The sequence below is a fragment of the Symphodus melops genome (assembly GCF_947650265.1).
Source record: "Symphodus melops genome assembly, chromosome: 23".
NCBI lineage: Eukaryota > Metazoa > Chordata > Actinopteri > Labriformes > Labridae > Symphodus > Symphodus melops.
The window spans coordinates 1520682-1539937 of record NC_136713.1 but is presented as its reverse complement, the minus strand read 5'-3'; the positions used below and the strand labels follow the sequence as shown (position 1 = coordinate 1539937).

Here is a 19256-nt window from a genome sequence, read left to right as displayed (position 1 = left end):
TTGATTTGTTGAGAACTTGATGAAATGATTTTACTATCAGCTGTGTCTCTACTCGGGCTGTAACGCTACACAAACATTTGGGTTGGGTACAGTTCTCAGTTCTGAAGATTGGGTTGGGTACATTTTGGGTCCAGTAAGGGACCTGATGCAACACTTTCTTTTTCTTCATCAGGAACATTTACAACTTCCCTTTTACACATTGTCTTAAGTTCAGCATGGACAGTTCAGACTTCACCTGCTCAGGTTTCTTTTACATGACATTTTAAATGAAACATTCAAAAATTACATCAAATCAAATACACTTATAACCAAAAGAGTCTCCAATCAATAAAAGAAATGAATGAAATAAAATCATCCATATAGCCTATAGCAGGGTTTCTTAACCTTTTTGACCTTGGGGCCCAACATTTTCAGGGCAAGGTAGTCTGGGGCCCAATCGAGTGAATGGTTCTGATTTAACTTTTGCGGTCATTTTTATTTAATAGCTATTTGTGTCAATATGTTGTAATAATGAATACTGTTCTTCATTTGTACGTTTTTTAATCAATATATCAACCTATACATGGGCTAATTATGCATAAAACCTTGCACAAGTTAAGATCATTTAATTAATTTTGCTCATATAAAACCATGTTTAAGTGCATGTTTGTCAAATAAGCAACACAATATAAACTTAGCAATAAAAGCAATAAAATTAGGTGCTCAATGAAGTTAGGTAGATTTGTTGAAATTAAAAAGAGCATTCTGTTTTGTGTAGCGCTGCCCCCGTTGCTGTCATTATTTTTTCGTTTTAAGAACCTCTCCATTACGTTTCCATTCAGATTCAGGCCCCGTTTACACGGAGACGCTGTGACAGTAAGACGAAACATTTGGACATGTGCAGTAGTCGAGAACAAACAAACTACAATTGCGGCGGCTATGTGCTTCAGCAGCTATTCGCGTTGTATCGTCATTTAAAACAGAACCTTGACATGATACATTGTGTGTGTCGCCGCCGAAAGAGCATCGAATACTTGCAGCAAATAGTTCAACCTTTACCCAAGCACAGGGCGACCATACGCAGCATTTAGGTAAGACTTGGGAGAACTAGCTGCTAAAGATGATGTTGTGGAGGAAGTGGTTGTACTGGTAAGTGTCGCGTTGTAAAGTTCCACTGCCCACTACTGGCCGGGCGTGAGAACTACATCGTTTTCTTAACGTTAAGCTAAATATTCTTCTCCTCGTTATGTAGGCCTACTTCTAACTGATGATACTGCCTCTGGTGGTCGGAGAGCATATTGCAGGCCAACGATCACGGCCCTTACAGCCCACAGATGCAAACATATTATCCCCTCGCGGCCCTGCAGGTGGCGCGAAGGGCCGCGGCCCCATGGTTAAGAAACCCTGGCCTATAGTATATATAAAAAGATGTGTTTTAAATGGCAGAGACAAACACTGACACCTTTCTGTTTATGAAGTCAGCACTTTTTAGAGCACAAAATAAAGCTGGGACAGTTTCATCTCACAACTATTCATATTTCCCTCTGTCAATATAAGAAGCTGTAAAAACACAAAGTCCCATTCTGCATGTAATCCACTGTAATAAAAACAGCAGTGGTGTTTGTTATGTCTTTGGCCCGTTCAGAATTATTATCAAGAGGCTGTTTAAATGCAAAGGAGACTTGGCTTTGCTCCACACTCTCTTTGTTCCTGCTTGCAGTGATGTTCACGTTGGCGTGCTATCTTTTTGACTGCTTTAATAAGTTGGACGTGTTGTCAACGTACCCGACAGCTTCACTGCTGTCACTCCTGTGAGCGCTCGCTACACTTGAATTGTGCACTGGCACACAGATTTTAGCCCAGGCTTTCTGTCATGAAAAAGACTTTTGGTTCAAGGGTTTAAAAGCATCAGATCCCGACAACAGACGGGTTCAAATCAAGATTGAAATGAAAAAAGTCCTGAGAAGAGTGGAGAGTGACAGCAGGGCACGAGGACAACAGAAGGGAGAAGAGAAGTTTCAGCCACAGTGGCAGACAGCTGGAGCTGGAACACGCTGCAGCTACATTTCTACTTAGATTAAAGACTAGATCCTGGTAAAGAGCAAGGTTATTCACAAAGCATGTCAGTCCTTAAGAGAGCTCCTAAAGTCCAAATGTAAGGATGAAGAGTTTCTCCCTCAGAGAAGAAAGGAGGAGAGAAAGGTGACAGCTCTATCACAGCCTCATGTTAATATCAAATAGATTCAGTCCACTCTTACAGTTACCAGCATGCTGAACAAACACTTTAGCATCACAATGCTTCAAGACTTCATTGTTGACTGTTATTGTCCAAATTCAAACTTAAGTCCTCCCTCCTCAAAGCTGTAAACCATGAAACACTGGATATATAACATGGGTTTAGTCCATTTGAAATGAATTCAGATATTTAAATGTAAAGATTCTAATAAAATTCAACATATTGTACGTTTCAATCTAAGAATGATCAGGAAGTACAAAAACATGAATGAATCACTATGAAGTCCTTCAATGTGTGAATGAACAGATGATGATCACATCAGTGTGTTCATGTGGACAACATCACACATTCATGTATAAAGCTCACTGTCATCTACATTTACTTCTTTTATTCTTTATTCAGATTGGAGGACTGCTGGTTGTCAGAGATCAGCTGTTCTTCTCTGGCCTCAGCTCTGAAGTCCAACCCCTCCCATCTCAGAGAGCTGGACCTGAGCAGGAACAAGCTGCAGGATTCAGGAGTGAAGCTGCTGTGTGATTATCTGCAGAGTCCAAACTGCAGACTGGAGACTCTGAGGTCAGATCACTGACTGTGTCATTCATTTGAATCATTTCAATCCACATCCTCCATTGTTGCACATTTCAGGATTTATATATTTTCAGTATTTGTCTGAATTTAAATCTCTGGATATTTGATGATTTAGGAGATTTCTTATTCTTGAAGTTTCTGAATAATTTAGAGATTTGATGTGAAAATGTTTTTGTGACTCTCTGAAGTAAAGTTGAACAATGTGCACATGAAGCCTCTGGTTTCCTCTGGTTCTGTTAAGAAGTGAAATCATGAAGACTTGTGATTGAATAATGTGTGATTTGATAACTGTAGTAACATCACAGAGCTGACTGAGATCAGCAGCCTGTTCTTCATCTGTGCACATGAACAGCTGGATGAATGTTGAGCTGACATTTGGAGGATTTAGATTTAGTGAATACACAATCAGAAATGATCCTCTAATCATTTAGAGAAAACTTGATTCATCAGGACAAAGTGATGTTGAGATACTCATCACAACCTGAACACATGTGACTGGATTACACATTATTTTTATTCTTCTTTTATTCTTTATTCAGATTGAGTTGGTGCAGGTTGTCAGAGATCAGCTGTTCTTCTCTGGCCTCAGCTCTGAAGTCCAACCCCTCCCATCTCAGAGAGCTGGACCTGAGTCTAAACAAGCTGCAGGATTCAGACGTGAAGCTGCTGAGTGATCTTCAGAAGAATCCAAACTATGGACTGAAGACTGTGAGGTCAGTCTCTCAGTGTTCTTTAGTAAACCCTCCACATATCAGCTCATACATATATTTACATTCTTGTTGTTTGTTGTTGGAGAAATCCTTTTCTTGGTTCTCTGCTACAAAGAGAGTTCAACATACTCAGGGTTTGTTTTCTGTGATCTGGCTTCACTAACCCTGACAGAAGAGATGGTGCTGAACAGTCACATGAAGCTGGTGATCAACCTGAGAAGTAAACCCAGAGTTTCATAAAAGGGGCGGAGCTATCTTCATATAACCTATCACAATATCTAACAGACTGTGAACAAACGATATGAATAATATGAAGAAGTTGAAGACAAACAGGCTCAAAGACTAAAGTTACACAGCTGCAGGAACAAATGCAGGAAGGACAACTGACAGAAACAAAGAAACATCAGAGAGGATTCATGTCCAAACTACGGCTTCTTCTATTTTCCTCCCATGGTTAGTTGACCTTTGACCTGACTATATTAAGTCCTGTTTCTTCTCTGAACTGAATGTGTTGCTCTGACTCTTTAAAGTGGAGAGGAGAACAGTCGGCTGTCAGAGCTGGTAGGACAGAACGACGCTGTGTGTGTCTGAGTGTGTGTGGACGTGAAGCTCTCATAACTCAGTGTAAACTCACACTCAGACACCAACATGAAACCGTTCAGTGTTAAAGTCCAAAGGTGGAGTGGGGGCGGAGCTTAGTTACAGCGCTGTGGGGGAACCTGATGACTCACAGCTGATGAAAATGATTTCTGTCATCTCTCTTCTTCTCTCATTAGATGGAGATGATCTCTGAGATAATGTGAGTGATCAGGACTCTGGTGGAGCAAAGAGGAGCAGCTGATGATCCACAGAGGAGGAACCTCCACCATCTTGTGTGTGGAGAAGCTCTGCAAGCTGAGGAGAGCTACATCCATCAGGGACTGACAGAGGAATCAGCTCACACTTCATTTCAGTCATATTTCTTTTTTTAAATTCTATTTGTAATCACACATATTCAGAGACATTTGTACAGTACAGTCATTTGTGCTTAAACAATAGAGTGATTCCTCCTTTTATGTTTTTGTGCTTTAACACAGAACAAAATAAATGCGATGTAAGAGATGAGGTGATCTCCCACTGAAAAGAAAAACAAAGACAAAAACAAAGTATACAGGGGTTCATAACTAAAGGAAAAGCAGTTGAAAGAAAAGATGGGAGTTTAGGGGAGATATAGGATTTTCATTTTATCCAGAGATCCTCAAATGAGTTTTTGTGAAGCTTCAGAGAACAAGTGATCTGTGTCATTGAATAGATTCCATAAACTACATGGTAGCAGTCTTCCACTGGTGGAGGAACATTTCTTTGTTATGGCCTTTCTCCCAGCAATGCTCAGGCTTCCAAATGAGTATTTGGTTTAGTGGATGAATGCAGGTTAGCAAGGAAGACTTGGTCCCATTCCTGGGTAACATCTGACTTTAAAGACATCTGTTGGTTCTCTGTGGATCTCAAAGCAGAAGCTGTGTTTTTTAGGACAGAACAGGTGGTAGTGATTTGCTTCCTGTGAGCCACAATTCCTCCAGCAGCTAGAAGAGTCTATGGGTACATCTCAGTTCCCTTCATTGCATCCAAGTGTCCTCCACTTGTGTCTTAGTCCCTCCCAGCAGAGATGCACAGAGATATTGTCTGTCAGTAAAAAGACTTGGGTAAAGTCAGCTCTCTCCTCAGATCTCCCTCCTCTCTCCTTCTTTCAGTATAAGAGCTTTGGGACCATCCTTAACATGGCCGGTCTAGAACTATGTGGGGTTGGGCCCAGGAGCCAGGAGATAGCACTGAAGAGAAGTGAGATAGAGTCTGTGTCATGAGATTTCTGAACAGCTTTAATAAAGTATCTAATCAGACTCTTCCAACCCAATGTTCTCCATGAGATGGAGCTTGTGATCTTCCACTCAAACTCACAGTATTTTCCCAAAAGCTTCTTCACAGATGTGGAAGTTAGTTTCCTTTTCCCGTTTGTGTTTGATGTAGGTGGTATGTTCTCTGTGTTCCTCTTGTAGCCCTCTATACAACCTGCAAATGATTTGAATCCCAGAGTCCCCTCTATAGGCAGCTATGAAAACTTGTATGAGATTATTGTCAAAGACTTTTTCAGTCTCTGTCATCAAACTGTTTAAATGGTGGCGTATTTGAAGAAATCTTGAAGCAAAGAGTCTTTTCAGTGTTTGGAAATGTTTGCTGGTGTTGTAGAATATATCTATCTAATCAGATTCATCAGAGGGCCTCTCTCTCCCCCTCTCCCTCTGACTCTACACCCCTTACAGACATTCCAATGTTAATGACTCTGACGCCAAACTGATCTCCAAGGGGGTCGAAGACGCAGGAAAAACACCTTCCAAGAATTTCAATACGCATCTTCAGAAACTGTTTTAGGACATTGAGACTAACATTTTCATCCAACCAGGATTCAGATACGACAATGTACCGCGAAGATGTAAAAAAATCAAACTGTCATCAAATGGTCCCTGCTCTTGTTTAAAACTGGCATGGAGCACTACTGCCCCCCAGAGGTTGAAACGTAGAAGGTACTTTAAGTACATCACATGGTTAGTTATTCTCAATAATTAGATTATCATCTGACATTATATATCTAGATATTACTTTTTCTTTTTCCATTTTCTAAAAATCCATCTGTGTTTGATGTCATGTGTCGTTTTTGACTTAAGCTATCAGAGTAAAGCTTTTATTAACCGACGTTTCTGCTTCAAGTTTTCAATATAACCAGCGGCACCTTTAAGCCTTGAGAAACTCCCGTTAAGGCTTGTGCACGCGCATTTTTAATTAAATCGTTTTTCATCATTTTCTGACATTTTTGGAATTATTCCTTTTCCCACCATTGACTCTTAAACGATCTCGTTATCTGAACTAACTGAATTGGCCATTCAGTTAGCAGGAAGTTAACGATCGTTCATCAACAGAAATACTTTTGGATAAATCTCAGAGCTCTCCGGGAGGCCGTTGGACACTCAAAGCAGTTCTGGACCGCAGAATTCTTCGGTCCCTCTAAGGCGGATTCGTTGATTCTACAACAAAGTAAGATGCATTCAACAGCTGGTCAAACCTGCAGAGGGTCGTGTCACATCGTGTCCTTTTTACTTCCCACAGTTCAGTTTATCCTCTCCTTTAATCTAAAGTTTTTCCTCCGTTCACTCCACTTTTTGTCCCGAACTAAATTAACATGTTTATCAGACAAACGTTAAACCACAATACCATACTCAAGTCGTCATGATAACATTTATCATTTCTGGTGTTCACCTTCATCAAATATATCAGTCACTGTATTTTGGTTCCACATTCATAACGCATTTTATTCATGTCATTATTCTGTTATTGTTCACCTTTTCTTTCATTAAATTCTGCACATCAAACTCAGAAGCTTGTTCGTGTGATTTCAGGTAGTCGATTGATCCAGAATTCAGATATGAGGTTGATTTAATTCATAATTAATAACTTTATCAAAAATTCATAATTACTATATTAATTCCCATAATTAATACAGTTGTTCTTGGTCAGCCAGGTGGTGCCCTGTTTTTCTTACGAGGTGTGTTAATAATCATTTAACATTAAACATTTCACAACACTGGTTAAAAAAAGAAGAGTAAGAGGAGAGGCCTTGTTTGGTCCATCACTTATAAGGAACATCCAGTTTGTTGGGGGTGAAGTCGGGGTCATGCCAGCACCACCTCAGTATCTTTATTTCATCAGACAGGCCAGTCCTGCTGATAATACTGAACCATGTTTTCAGGGATCCATTCATCCAGCTATTCCCTTTATCCAGGAGCTTTTCAACCCATCGTTGATCCCCTAAACATGCCTGGATTGGGACGCTCTCTGACAACTTCTCTTCAATAGTTTTCCATCTGGCTTGATAATCAGATCTGCACCAGCAAACCAGGGTTCTCCACTGTGCAGATATATCATAATGTCTTAGAGCGCCCTTCTTCTTCTGCAGTTGAAGAGTTTGAAATCTTCTCCTTGGTCTTTTCCCTCGCCATATGTACCGTGATATTAGTCTATCCCACTCATTGAACTGTTTCTCTCTTCTTTCTGTTGGAAGAGTCTGAAACAAACAGAAGATTCTGGACAAGATGTTCATTCTCACAGACTCCATCCTCCACTCCAAGCTTCATATTGGAATTCCATCTCCTTACATCCTCCTGTATTTGTGTCTTCAATAAAGTCGAGTTCATATAAATGAGTCAAAACTTTCAGGATGTTCACTCTCAAGTATTTTATTTGTGTTGTTTAAAGACAGGCAGGACACAAGACATTAGTTACAATACACACCCCTCCCCTCTGTATACAATAATCCCCCAAACAAGATTTAGGAGCCCCTGTGTGACTAAGAGTAAACATAATTACAAGTTAAGCCTGTGCAGTTAGTATTAGCATTAGACTTAAAACTTATATAGCATAATGTACATAACCTGTGCAGTTAGTATTAGCATTAGACTTAAAACTTATATAGCATAATGTACATAACCTGTGAAGGAGAGAAAAACGTGTGCTGGTTAAAAGAGACCTGTAAACAGTTAAAGAGCCTTAGAAACAAAGTGCTGACCTTCTAGAAACTAGTTACATGTGCATGTACAGAGGTGTTTGAGGTAGTGCCAGAGGTGTGAGTACAGTCATTAAACAGTCAATGCAGGGATGCAGACTGGGCCATTAAAGTGCTCAGCAACATAAAGGAGCAGTGAGCTTGAATTTCCCTCGGGATCAATAAAGTATCTATCTATCTATCTATCTATCTATCTATCTATCTATCTATCTATCTATCTAGATTAGCATTAAGTGTCCAAAACAATAAGGTGAAACCAGGAGTGATTAGGGTGATTGTCATTAAAGTACCCAACTATTGAGGAGCAGATTAGCATTAAGTGTCAAAGACAATAGAGTGAAACTTGACCTAGTTAGGGTGATCATGTCAACCATCACAGATGTAGCTTAACACAACAGGAGGATGAAACCAGTCATGATTAGGGTGATTATCATTAATGTGACCAGTGCTCAGTAAGGTGACGTGATGAGGAGTGGGAAAAAAGTGAAAAAAAATGATTCCAGGGTTCACCGTGTGCTTCTTCCCTGCCGTGACAGTGAAGTGTTGTATAGTCTTATGGCCTATAGGGGGACAAAAGAGTTCTTGAGTCTGTCCGTGGAGCACGACTGTGACCGCAGTTTGTCACTGAACATGCTCCTCTGCCCGGTGAAGGTGCTGTGCAGAGGGTGGTGTGTGTTGTCCATGATGGAGAGAGTTCTCCTCTCTACCACTGTCACCAGAGAGTCCAGCTCTGTGCCCACCACAGAGCCGGCCCTTCTCAGGAAGTACAGACGGCTCTGTCCCTTCCTGCAGGTAGTGTCCATGTTAGGCGACCAGTCCAGCTTGTCATCCAGCTGCAGCCCCAGATACCCGTAGGTCCTGACCACCTCCACGTCAACCCCCCCGATGGAAACAGGTTCTAGATGTGGTTTGTTCCTTCGGAAGTCCACCACCATCTCCTTGGTCTTGGAGGTGTTTAGCTGCAGATGGTTGGCACTGCACCACGTCACAAAGTCCTTGATCAGGCTCCTGTACTCCTCCTCCTGTCCATCCCTGACACAACCAACTATCGCAGTGTTGTCCGAGTATTTCTGCATGTGGCAGAGCTCAGAGTTATACTGGAAGTCGGAGGTGTACAGGGTGAACAGGACAGGGGAGAGCACGGTCCCCTGTGGTGCTCCAGTGCTGCTGACCACAGTGTCAGATGTGCAGTCCTTCAGTCTGACGTACTGTGGTCTCTCTGTGAGGTAGTCAGTGATCCACCTCACCAGGTACGAGTCCACCCTCATCTCGGTCAGCTTGTCTCTCAGGAGGGGATGGATGGTGTCGAAAGCGGTTGAGAAATCAAAGAACATGATTCTCATCACGCTGCTCCCTTTTCCCAGATGAGAGTAAACCCTGTGTAGAAGATAGAGGATGGCATCGTCCACGCCCACCTTTGCCTGGTATGCAAACTGCAGGGGATCCTGTGCGTGTTGGACCTGGGGTCTGAGGTGTTGGAGCAGCAGCCGTTCGAAGGTCTTCATAATGTGGGATGTCAGGGCGATTGGTCTGAAGTCGCCTGGCTCACTGGGGTTCTTCTTCTTGGGGACCGGGGTGAGGCACGAGGTCTTCCAGAGCACAGGAACCTTCCCAAGCCGCAGGCTCATGTTGAAGATATGCTGAAGTGGCTCCCCCAGCTCAGCAGAGCAGGCCTTTAGCATCCTGGGACACACCTTGTCCGGGCCTGCTGCCTTCCTGGGGCGGAGTCTCTTCAGCTCCTTGCTCACCTGGTCTCTGGTGATGGTGGGGGGGAGGGGGGATAGATTGTCACTGGAGATTGTGTTTGTCTTGGTGGAGGTGTTGGGGGGAGTGAGAGGGAGGGAGGGGGTGTGTAGAGGGGTGCTGGGGGGACAGGCACTGGCTGCAGTGACGGGGCTGTCAAACCTGTTAAAGAACAAGTTGAGCTGGTTTGCTCTCTCAGGGTCCCCGTCTTCTGCGTTGTTATTTTTCTTCTAGCAGCCTGTGATGGTTTTCATGCCCTCCCAGACCTCCCTCATGTTGTTCTGTTGCAGCTTCTGTTCTACCTTCCTTCTGTACTCCTCCTGATGTGGCCTTTCAAAGTGAATCACTCACCAAATCAAACATAGGTTTAGTTTAAGGCCCTGAACAGTTAATCACTCACCCACTTTTATAGGTTCAATGAGCCTTGATTCTTAATCACCTAAATTAGTTACTAAATTAGTTACTAGACGAGATGTCAGGTTGTGCTAAGAAACAGGTAGGAAGTGTCTTCCCCTACAGATTGGACAAAGGATTCAGGAGTTTGATGCACCAATGAGAGAAGGGGAACCAGACATCAGGAAACACATAATTTTGAAAGCTGCCCAATCAGAGGAAGGAAACCGCACAAATGCTCTCAAATGCATAATTTGGTTAGATAATCTCTGTCTAATGTATAAAAGGCTTCAGGGAAAGATAGTCGGGGCTCAGACTTCATGAACTGACCAGGTATCTGTCTGTTGTCAGGGACACGTAGTGTTGAACCCAGAGACTCTGTAACTTGTATTCTTGATTCATCAGGTTAATAAACTCTGTTAACCTGAAAGAGACATCTTCAGTCATTCCTCTCATCCCATCAAAAGAATGTGTGGAGAGATTTGAGGTGATTATTTAGAGGAGTCAGATTTACATTCTTCCCTGCTCGCCTAAAATTCTTTATGTGACGCAATATGATGATTTTTGTGACATATAAAGAAACTTTCAGGCAAAGACATTTTTCTCATCTCAGGGCAAAATGAGGGCTGGACTCACGACCATTCAACAACACTCCCATGATTCTAGTGATACACAGCTTCATGTAAATGGGTGAAGTATCCCTTTAAGATCAGGCTGCTGTAGATGAAGTGATGAGACTGTGTATCATGAACTGGGTTCAACTGGGAAAGACTGACGTGTTCTTAATGGAAACAAACTTATATATGAAACTAATTTTCACAGTTCTTATTTTAGCTTTAACTTCAGGTCAACTTTAACACACAAACACACACACACACACACACACACACACACACACACACACACACACACACACACACACACACGCACACACACAATCAGCTGCCTGGATCAGTTGTCTGCTTCATGCAGGGACTGGTGTGTGTCCTGTAGGTTAAAAAATAGAGACAAAATTACAATAAAAAAAATAAAAACAATCCATTTCAGTTAAATCTGGTGTCTCGACACTTTTAATACCCATCTTTAAATCTATGAAGTTGGATGCGTCTTAAACATGGTACAGACACACGTCACTCAGACACACCTTCACACACTCAAAACCAGTCTGGCTGTTCTCCTATGACCTCTGACCTCTGACCTCTGGCATCATCACAGATCTGTCGCTTCACTGGATATTTTCTCTTTTTCCGACCGTTCTCTGTAAACTCTGCAGATGGTTGTAAATCTGAGTCGACCAGCCCGTCTGGCTGCAACAACCACGCCACGTTCAAACTCACTTTAATCTTCTGTCTTATCCATTCAGACGCTCGGTTTGAACTTCAGCAGACAGCTAGCAGGCTGTACACTGTCAAAATATATACATAATAAACATGTCTACATGTCTTTATGCATGAAGTTGCTCCCTTGGCTGATTAGATATTTATAATAACAAACAGCTTCTGGTCTGTGTATGAATGTGCCTCTCTGTGATTGGCTGGCGTTCAGGCTGTTTCTCCTCTGTAACCAGCTGGAGACATAATGGATGGATGGAGTTATTGGAGGAATGGTTTCAGCTGGAGACATAATGGATGGATGGAGAAGTGAGCAGATAGCTGCTCTGTGTCACAGCTACAGAAATAATGAGTGGATACAGGTGGAGTCAGATAGAAGTCACACTCTGTTCTTAAAGGTCTCTCACAGAGATCAAAAGTTTCAACTGATTCAGCGCGCTCTCTGATTGGTTCACCTTAAATCAGGAGTGATCAGACTGAGAGGAGAAAACAGAGTGAAGAGCACTGAGGACAGACAACTACTGACACCACTCTGACAGAGGACAAAGAGCTGTTTGTTATCATGTTGATGCTCATTATTCAATCTTACCGTTTTTACAACAGCAAGACCAGATGCAAACACCAACAACACCACCATAGAAAAGAAGGCCAAACACAAACGTAGAAACGATCCATCCAGTCGTTAATCCTGAAAGAGAGAAAGTGTGTGAATGGTTGAGAGTGCAGTTTGTCTGTTTCCAGCTCGATGATGCTTTAAAGGACTTGACGTTTATTTGACACTTTGACCTGCAGGACTTTGAAATCAGGAGTTGGAGCTGTCTCAGAGGGTTTTTATTCTGGAAGGATCATTTAGGGAGACTTTTTAAAGTCTTCTCAGAGACCACTGAAAGTGACACTTTAGCTCCTTAAAGGATCAACAAGCTTCACCTGTGTGTGTGTGTGTGTGTGTGTGTGTGTGTGTGTGTGTGTGTGTGTGTGTGTGTGTGTGTGTGTGTGTGTGGTCTGCAGTCATTCAGAGCTGAAGAACACATTGAGCTTTAAAGTCAGATCCTGATCCTGCACACATCTCAGAGTCTCCTGTTTCATATGTGCAGCATCAGCTGAGGGATGGAAAGATCCATGTGAGGCAGATTCAAAGCTGTCATGGTTCACATCCAGACTTTACAATAATCAATCACAGTAACAACGCCAGCCGAGCCCCCCTTCACTTTAATATCACACTCTTTCAGTCAGAGCACAACTCCACAAGGTTCACTGAGGGAACCAGAAATCCCTGTTTTCAGTGAATGCATCATTGTGACCTGCTCTGGTCTGTGTGGCTGTCTCTCCCAGCACAGCGTGCACTCAGCTTTCAATACACAATCCATGTGGATGTGTTTTCATTCCTGTCAGGTGACAGGCAGCGTGTGACGGCGTCTGCACCCGCAGTAATGACGGGACGTGTGTCAGCAGTGTAAACGGCTTTATTGGTCACAGCGCTGTACAAAGAAGGAAGGATAGCTATTAAAAGTCTCTACACCAGATTAGACGCTAATCTCTGAGTCCTTTTTCTGTCTGTTTGAAATCTGCTTCAGTGTTCAGACAGATGTTCACACACAGATGAAGAATGTCACAAACATCTGCAGAAAGTTTTCTTTTCTACCAGTCGTCTGTGTGAAGATGATTTATCATTTAGTGGGACATTATTTTGGTGTTTAACACTCTTCAAAGAAAAAAGGAAGATTCTCACCTGCAGAAGATTTCTGTGCTCCTGGAAACACAAGAAGGAAAAACATGTTGTAAACAGTGAAAGCATTGTAAAGGTAAACAGGCTGTTTGAGACTTACTGAATGTTTAAAGGTTGGAATAAAGAAAAGGAGATAAACTCTGTGAATCTTTGGAGAGTTGGACTCAGTTTCACTTTGACTAAAAACTTCTGACTCCCATCATGAAGAAGCTCGGACACAGAGAAGACGTTCGGACACATCTTTAAATCTTGACTCCACTTTTGGAGTGAAATCTCGTCGTCACCTTCTTTGACTTCTTCTCTCCAAACTAAAGTTGTTGAAACGAGTCGTTAAACAGGAAACACTGGAGATAAAGTGACGAGACGTCAGAGCTGATCCATCACTGACTTCACTGTCAGAGCGCCATCAGAGCGCTGTCATCCCCGTTTGACTACAGTCCTGTTTAGAGCTCACAGATATTAACCGTGTTGTGTTTGTCAGATGTTTTTATCTTTCATGATCGTAAACACGGAGAGAAAAACAGGAGAAACATCGAGTTTAGTCCAACGTCTCCTCTAAAGACGACCTCAGGAATAAAGACAAACATCAACTGTATGATCAGTTCAGGCACCGGACCGGTTCACATGTTCACCTCACAGCTGGAGACGATTCCCTGACACATTTACCTGATGGCTCAATGGGACTGAATCCCTGTATACACTGCTTTGAGCTGAATCACTCTGACCTGAGTCTGAGCTAAAACAAAGACACATTTCATTATTATGAAGGAGAATCTCACCTGGGATGTGCACATAGGTGCGAGAGTTGATCTGATGACAGATGGCGTCCTGTGTGACCACACAGCTGTAGGTGTCGGTCTTGGTCACTATCGTTTGGAGGATGATGTCGTAGCTGCCATCTTCATTTTTAGTGACCCGTGGTTCATCAGCATGAAGGATGTTTCTAGAACTGTCCCTCCACTCCACTTTAGGTTCAGGAGAAGCTCCTTCAACGAGACACTGCAGCAGAGCCTGGTCACTTGTTGACTTAAGTGGCTTGACATCAGGCATTCGACATGCAACTGTGAACAGGGAATAAATAAGAAATGATTCAGGTTATTTACAGCATCAGAAATGTAATCATGTGAATCCTCTGGTCATCACATATCTGATTAAAGAGGTTTATAAAAGGAGGAATAGAGAAGCTAAATTCATGTCTCAATAATAAATCAGATTATTTGTCCCAGCAGGCTGACATGTTGAAGGACCCTGTAGACCACCTGACCTGAACCCCCTTCATCAGAGCTGCTAGGTGTGGAGGACTCATGGTTATATTAACGTACAAAAAGCTTTGATTGATTCCTTTAAACTGACGTGTTGTGAGTCTTTACGTCACAAACTGAAGGATAATGTCCACTGAAGTGAATTAGAAATACTTTAAATATTCCTGAGGTATCAGGTCTGTGGGGTCTAGCCCCGTTTCCACACAACAGTCCGGTACGGATCGGTACAGTTTGGTTCCATTAAGTCTGATCCTGTTTGTGTTACCACGGCCACCCGTGCCCTATTTGGTAGGTGGCTTGTAAGCCGGATGACGATAGCCGCTATGTAATAGCATCATATGATAGCAGCTAACAGCTAACCACTAACAGCTAACCCGGTAATAAATTCAACAAAGGAGAAAAACGCTACTAAAAAAACCCAACGCTGGAAGACATCCAGCAGTTCATCTCCTCTGTCACTGTCATGTGACTCTTTATTATAAAAACTCAATCCAGCTTTGTTTCAGAGAAGGCTGTGTGCGGTCAGTCTATGGTTTAAACACGGCGGGTTTTGCTAAAAGACTGGTGTAGTTTTGAGTCCAAAACCAGGAAGTGCGTTAGCATGTTAGCTTCATGGGTTCCTAACTCTAAAAGTCTAAATGTGGGTTTTGAATGTGTTTGTGTTTAGACTGAAATAAGTTCTGTGGTTAACACAAGCTGAAGAGATGTTGATGTTTTGTTAGACGAGATAAACTACGTTAGCTAAGACCCCACTTGTGAATGTTAAAGTTTTTACGCTAACTTTAAACGGTGGTTGCTAACGAGTAGCTAACTGAAACTACAGTGGTTGTCATGGAGACATTAAACGTCATCACGCCGGGAACTCTCTCACTAATCCTCCTTACAGCCTCTAGTCATGTTTTTCAGTGCTCTTGTAAATATTAGGTTAATAAACAACTTATTAAGCTAACGTTTAGCTAGCTTGTCAAATTCGCTGATTAGATCGATGAAGCATAACGGTTGTGAAGTCATTATAAACCAACCGCGGTGTAGTTAGCTTGTAGCATAACGTTAGCTTTTTACTTCTCTGGGCTGCATTAACTCTTCAAACTTCATATAAATGATGTTCATCTGTAAAGATTATCCCGATGAAATAAACAGCATCAGAAACGTGTGTTTGACACACAGATTATTTTCTGCAATGATCCAAAATCCAATGAAAAAATATTAATATTCTCCCATAGGAGAATTTTCAGAGGAACCACCGGCGACATTTTTTCAGGTTGGCCTACAAAAATATGTCATTACTAAACCAGTCTATAGTCAAACAGGACGTGACAATTCTTTCAACCAATAAGCGGACTGCAGTGTTTAGCTCCACCTTTTCGGGTCGGCTCGACATTCTTGGCACCCCAACGGAAGGGTCCCAAAAAGTAGAAGCTGAGCACGTGACAGACAGAGGATGACATCATCAGGACTCACCTGGTTCCTCCTTCGTTCTGTCCTTTAAGATGCACTCTGAAAGAAAAAACACAAAATGTAAAGTTAGAGTGTTTGTGTGATGTTATTAGCATGACATATAGATATGCTTCATGTTCAGACAATTAACATGGCAACAGCAGGAGAGAGGAGACTTGTTTGTAATAAGAGTCAAAGAGTCGGACGCTGGTGGACAAGTGGTTAGTTTGAACTCCACATGTACACAGGCTTTAGTCCCTGAAGCAGGTGGACCAGGTTCAAACCCGACCTGTGGCATCTTTCCTCTCTCTCTCTCTACTTTAAGATATCTTAAAGTCAAAGTGAACACTGTGAATCTGTCACTCAGATTTAATGAACTACATATGGTAATGTAGGAGAAGTTTTAAAGAGCTCTGTGGACACCTGCTGGAGAAGCTCTGTACTGCACTTTGTCAAATATCTCCAGCTGATCCAGCTGTTTGAAATCATTGAGGTGAACATCCTGCAAACATCAGTCAGAGTGTTAACTTGAACATGTTCCTCAGGCTGTTCATATTAAGCTGCACTGTTTAATAAATATCCAACATGTGATTTATGACGACTTTAAGAAAAGTTCATCAGTGACTCTTAAACCCGTCATCTCACTAAACATGTTTTTAACTGTTATTTTAAAAAACTCACCAACAACCAGCTCAATGATGAACGCCTGAAGACTCTGCAGACCAGGAAGAATACAGGTGTAGTTTCCACTGTCGGCCATCTTTGTCTTCCTGATCTTTATGGAGGCGTTACCGTTCTTCAGCTCCTCGATAAAATGTGACACTCGACCTTCAAACTGTTCGTCTTGACCTGAAAGACCGTGACCGTAATATTCTCCTCCGCTGTACATGAACACATCCTGATCGCCTTTCTCCCAGTCAAAGATCTTGGTCTCGATGTTCTCCTTGGTGCTGAGGGAACACGGTAACACAGCATCTTGGCCGACTTCCACCTTCACTTGAACTGAAGCATCATTGTCTACTTTCACCTTCACTAGAGCTGAAACACAAACATGAGAGTGAATCAGTTTGTTTCCATGAAATCAGTGACAGTAGCCTCAATGAATGAAGCATCAACATATCATTGAAAGAAACCGTCTGTGCTTTCTCGTCTTTGTCCTCCTAAACGCAGACTGACCTCTGAGTTTCAGAGAGCGATCACTGACGACCTCATGGAGGTCACAACAGGCAGATCTTAAAAAAGAAAGACGGAGGGGGGTCGAGCTCGCCATTAATCAAAACCCTCATACAGAACCTCTAACTCATGTAATCTAGTCCATGTTGGTTCTGTTGTTTTGATTTTGTTCTGGTCATGTTTTCTTCTCTGTGTCTTCATTCACTTCCTGTCCCCGTCAAAATAAACTCTGGGCGTCTAATCCGCCTCATGGAGCAACAGAAACAGGCTCCACCTGTCCAGCTGCTGAAGTGAACATCAGCTTCACACTCAATGCTCCAATATTTGATCATGTGGCCCTGTACTGATCCTCTGTCTGTGGACACTAAAGTCCCTTTCTAACTGTCCTCCCCTCATCAGCCTCAGTGAAGCACAGTCTGTCCCTTTAAAGACAAAGACAACACACCGCTCCAGTTTCAATATATATCTACATATATCTTTTTTTAATTTATGATCGGCCTCGTGCGGCTCACACAGGTGTGGTCCTCCAGCTCTGCTCTACAGTTTGAATCCACTGCAGGTCTATTTAAAAGAGGAAGACAAAAGTCCGTTTGATGTGAAGACAAGGAAACAAGATGTTCGACAGACCTTTAATTTCTGTCCTCATTCACCAAACAAGTTTTCACATTGAAATTCAAATTCACAAGTATTAAGGGAATTTGAATTTCGCGTAAGAAAAAAAAACGTCACGTTTTTTTCACGTTTAAAAAAAAAAGACGTCTGGTGTGCAAAGGCCTTTAGGGAGTGCACTCGGTCACAGAGGAGGGGGCAGTGCAGGGGTTTCTCTGTAGACCGAGACATCAGTGAAAGACCTGTCCCCTACCTGAAGGTGTAGGGACACGACCCTTTCGTTCACCGGGGTGAACTCCAACACACGGCGGCTGAGCTGTGGGGCTATGAGCTCTCAGAGTAACCCCAGAGAAGTGTAGTCCAGCCCCTCTCGAGGAGCTGGGTCCCAGAGTCCAAGCCGTGCGTGGAGGTGAGCCGGACTACATCTAGTCTGTAGCTCTCGAGCTCCCGCACAAGTTCAGGCTCCTTCCCCCTCAGTGAGGTGACATTTCATGTCCCAACAGCCAGAAGTTGTGTCCGGGGATCGGGTCTCCGATCATTTATATTCACAATAAGAATACAAATGTTCTATTATAACAGAACTTTAGAGCAGGTCGGATGAAATAGACAAACAACCGGAAAACAAAAGAAACATCATTTATCTTCTTACCGTCAGCAGACGTTTGTTGGGAAGAAGAAAAGAAGAGACAGAGAGACACAAAGAGAGGAAGCGCCATTGTTGAGTCTGACTTTGTATTTTACATTTGTAAAAACAATAATTCTGTCTCCAAAAGTTCAGCTGAGCTCAAAAGCTCAGCTATGGTGCATTCAGGTAGTGTCGGACACATCGGAAAATAACGTTTCTGAGTTGTAAAATACACATGAACACCAGCTCAAGATTGAGGGTGCATTCAGAGTGTCCCTCCTGTCTCCTTTCACGATCCACTTTACCTTAACCCCGTGAAAATGTCACGGGGCTTTGTGAAACATCCTTATTATTCTTCTCTGTTATGGATTTTGACTACTCGTCTGAAAGTAGAGAGTAAAAACACTTCGTATTATGCATGCAGGTTATTTTCCATAAGTAGTCTGGTATTTATATACCGCTGAACTAAGTACTTCTAGAGTCGTTGCAGGTATTATGCCGTTTTATGGTAAGACTTCAGTATTGTGTACTTTTATTTTGAAAAGGAGAATAAAAACGGGTCAAACGGTGTGTTACCCCTCCTCGCTCTGCAGCTGGGAACATTGAACACAAAGATCAGAATACACTTCACATTTAGGTGAAGCTCACTTCACCATGTCAGAGAATCCAGCGCATGAAGGCACTGTGAGAACACGTTCATGTTAGGAGGGACTCTGAGTTCATGTTCAGACTTGAGCAGGTGTTCATGTGCGTTTAAAAACTCAGAAACTCTGATGTGTCCGACATCATCTGAATGCACCATAGCCCAGCAGTGACGTCGATAAGGAGATGCCAGGTCCGCTTGATGTAAGCG

At 42.5% G+C, this 19256-nt stretch overlaps 3 protein-coding genes across 9 annotated transcripts in view; 2 read left to right on the top strand and 1 right to left on the bottom strand.

Moving 5' to 3' along the window:
- Window positions 1-2822, top strand: part of LOC306818931 (NLR family CARD domain-containing protein 3-like) — a 324740-nt gene extending 321918 nt beyond the window's left edge. For both annotated transcript variants that reach the window (XM_079336666.1, XM_079336667.1), the window contains one exon: window positions 2618-2822. In XM_079336666.1, the coding sequence (XP_079192792.1) occupies window positions 2618-2804 (187 nt within the window). In that variant the 3' untranslated portion in view covers window positions 2805-2822. The remainder of the gene's footprint in view (window positions 1-2617) is intronic.
- A 320-nt stretch (window positions 2823-3142) lies between these two features.
- LOC306818956 (trace amine-associated receptor 1-like) overlaps window positions 3143-19256 on the top strand; it is a 34782-nt gene continuing 18668 nt past the window's right edge. The window contains exon 1 of the mRNA XM_079336709.1: window positions 3143-3966. The gene's annotated coding sequence lies outside the window, so the exon portion shown is untranslated. The remainder of the gene's footprint in view (window positions 3967-19256) is intronic.
- LOC306818961 (butyrophilin subfamily 1 member A1-like) lies at window positions 10751-18584 on the bottom strand. Of its 6 annotated transcripts, none has more exons than XM_079336717.1 (8): window positions 18428-18584; window positions 16678-16998; window positions 16021-16056; window positions 14077-14358; window positions 13301-13321; window positions 12161-12259; window positions 11180-11227; window positions 10751-11027 (listed from the first exon to the last, which is right to left on the bottom strand). In XM_079336717.1, the coding sequence occupies exons 1-7, from the start codon at window positions 18492-18494 to the stop codon at window positions 11205-11207; spliced, it is 849 nt and encodes a 282-aa protein (XP_079192843.1). In that variant the 5' UTR covers window positions 18495-18584; the 3' UTR covers window positions 10751-11027; window positions 11180-11204. The 6 variants fall into 6 exon arrangements, 5 of the variants coding, with proteins under 5 accessions (XP_079192843.1, XP_079192842.1, XP_079192846.1 ...); XR_013778410.1 differs by lacking the exon at window positions 10751-11027 and adding an exon at window positions 11385-11645 and having other exon boundaries at window positions 11177-11227; XM_079336716.1 differs by lacking the exons at window positions 10751-11027; window positions 11180-11227 and adding an exon at window positions 11282-11645.

Coding starts and splice junctions, on each gene's coding strand:
- LOC306818961 (XM_079336716.1), bottom strand. CDS start 18,494: ATGGCGCTTCCTCTCTTTGTGTCTCTCTGTCTCTTCTTTTCTTCTTCC. Junction 13,322..14,076: donor CACCTATGTGCACATCCCAG/GTGAGATTCTCC, acceptor TTGTGTTTCCAG/GAGCACAGAAATCTTCTGCA. Junction 12,260..13,300: donor AGCACAGAAATCTTCTGCAG/GTGAGAATCTTC, acceptor TCTCTCTTTCAG/GATTAACGACTGGATGGATC.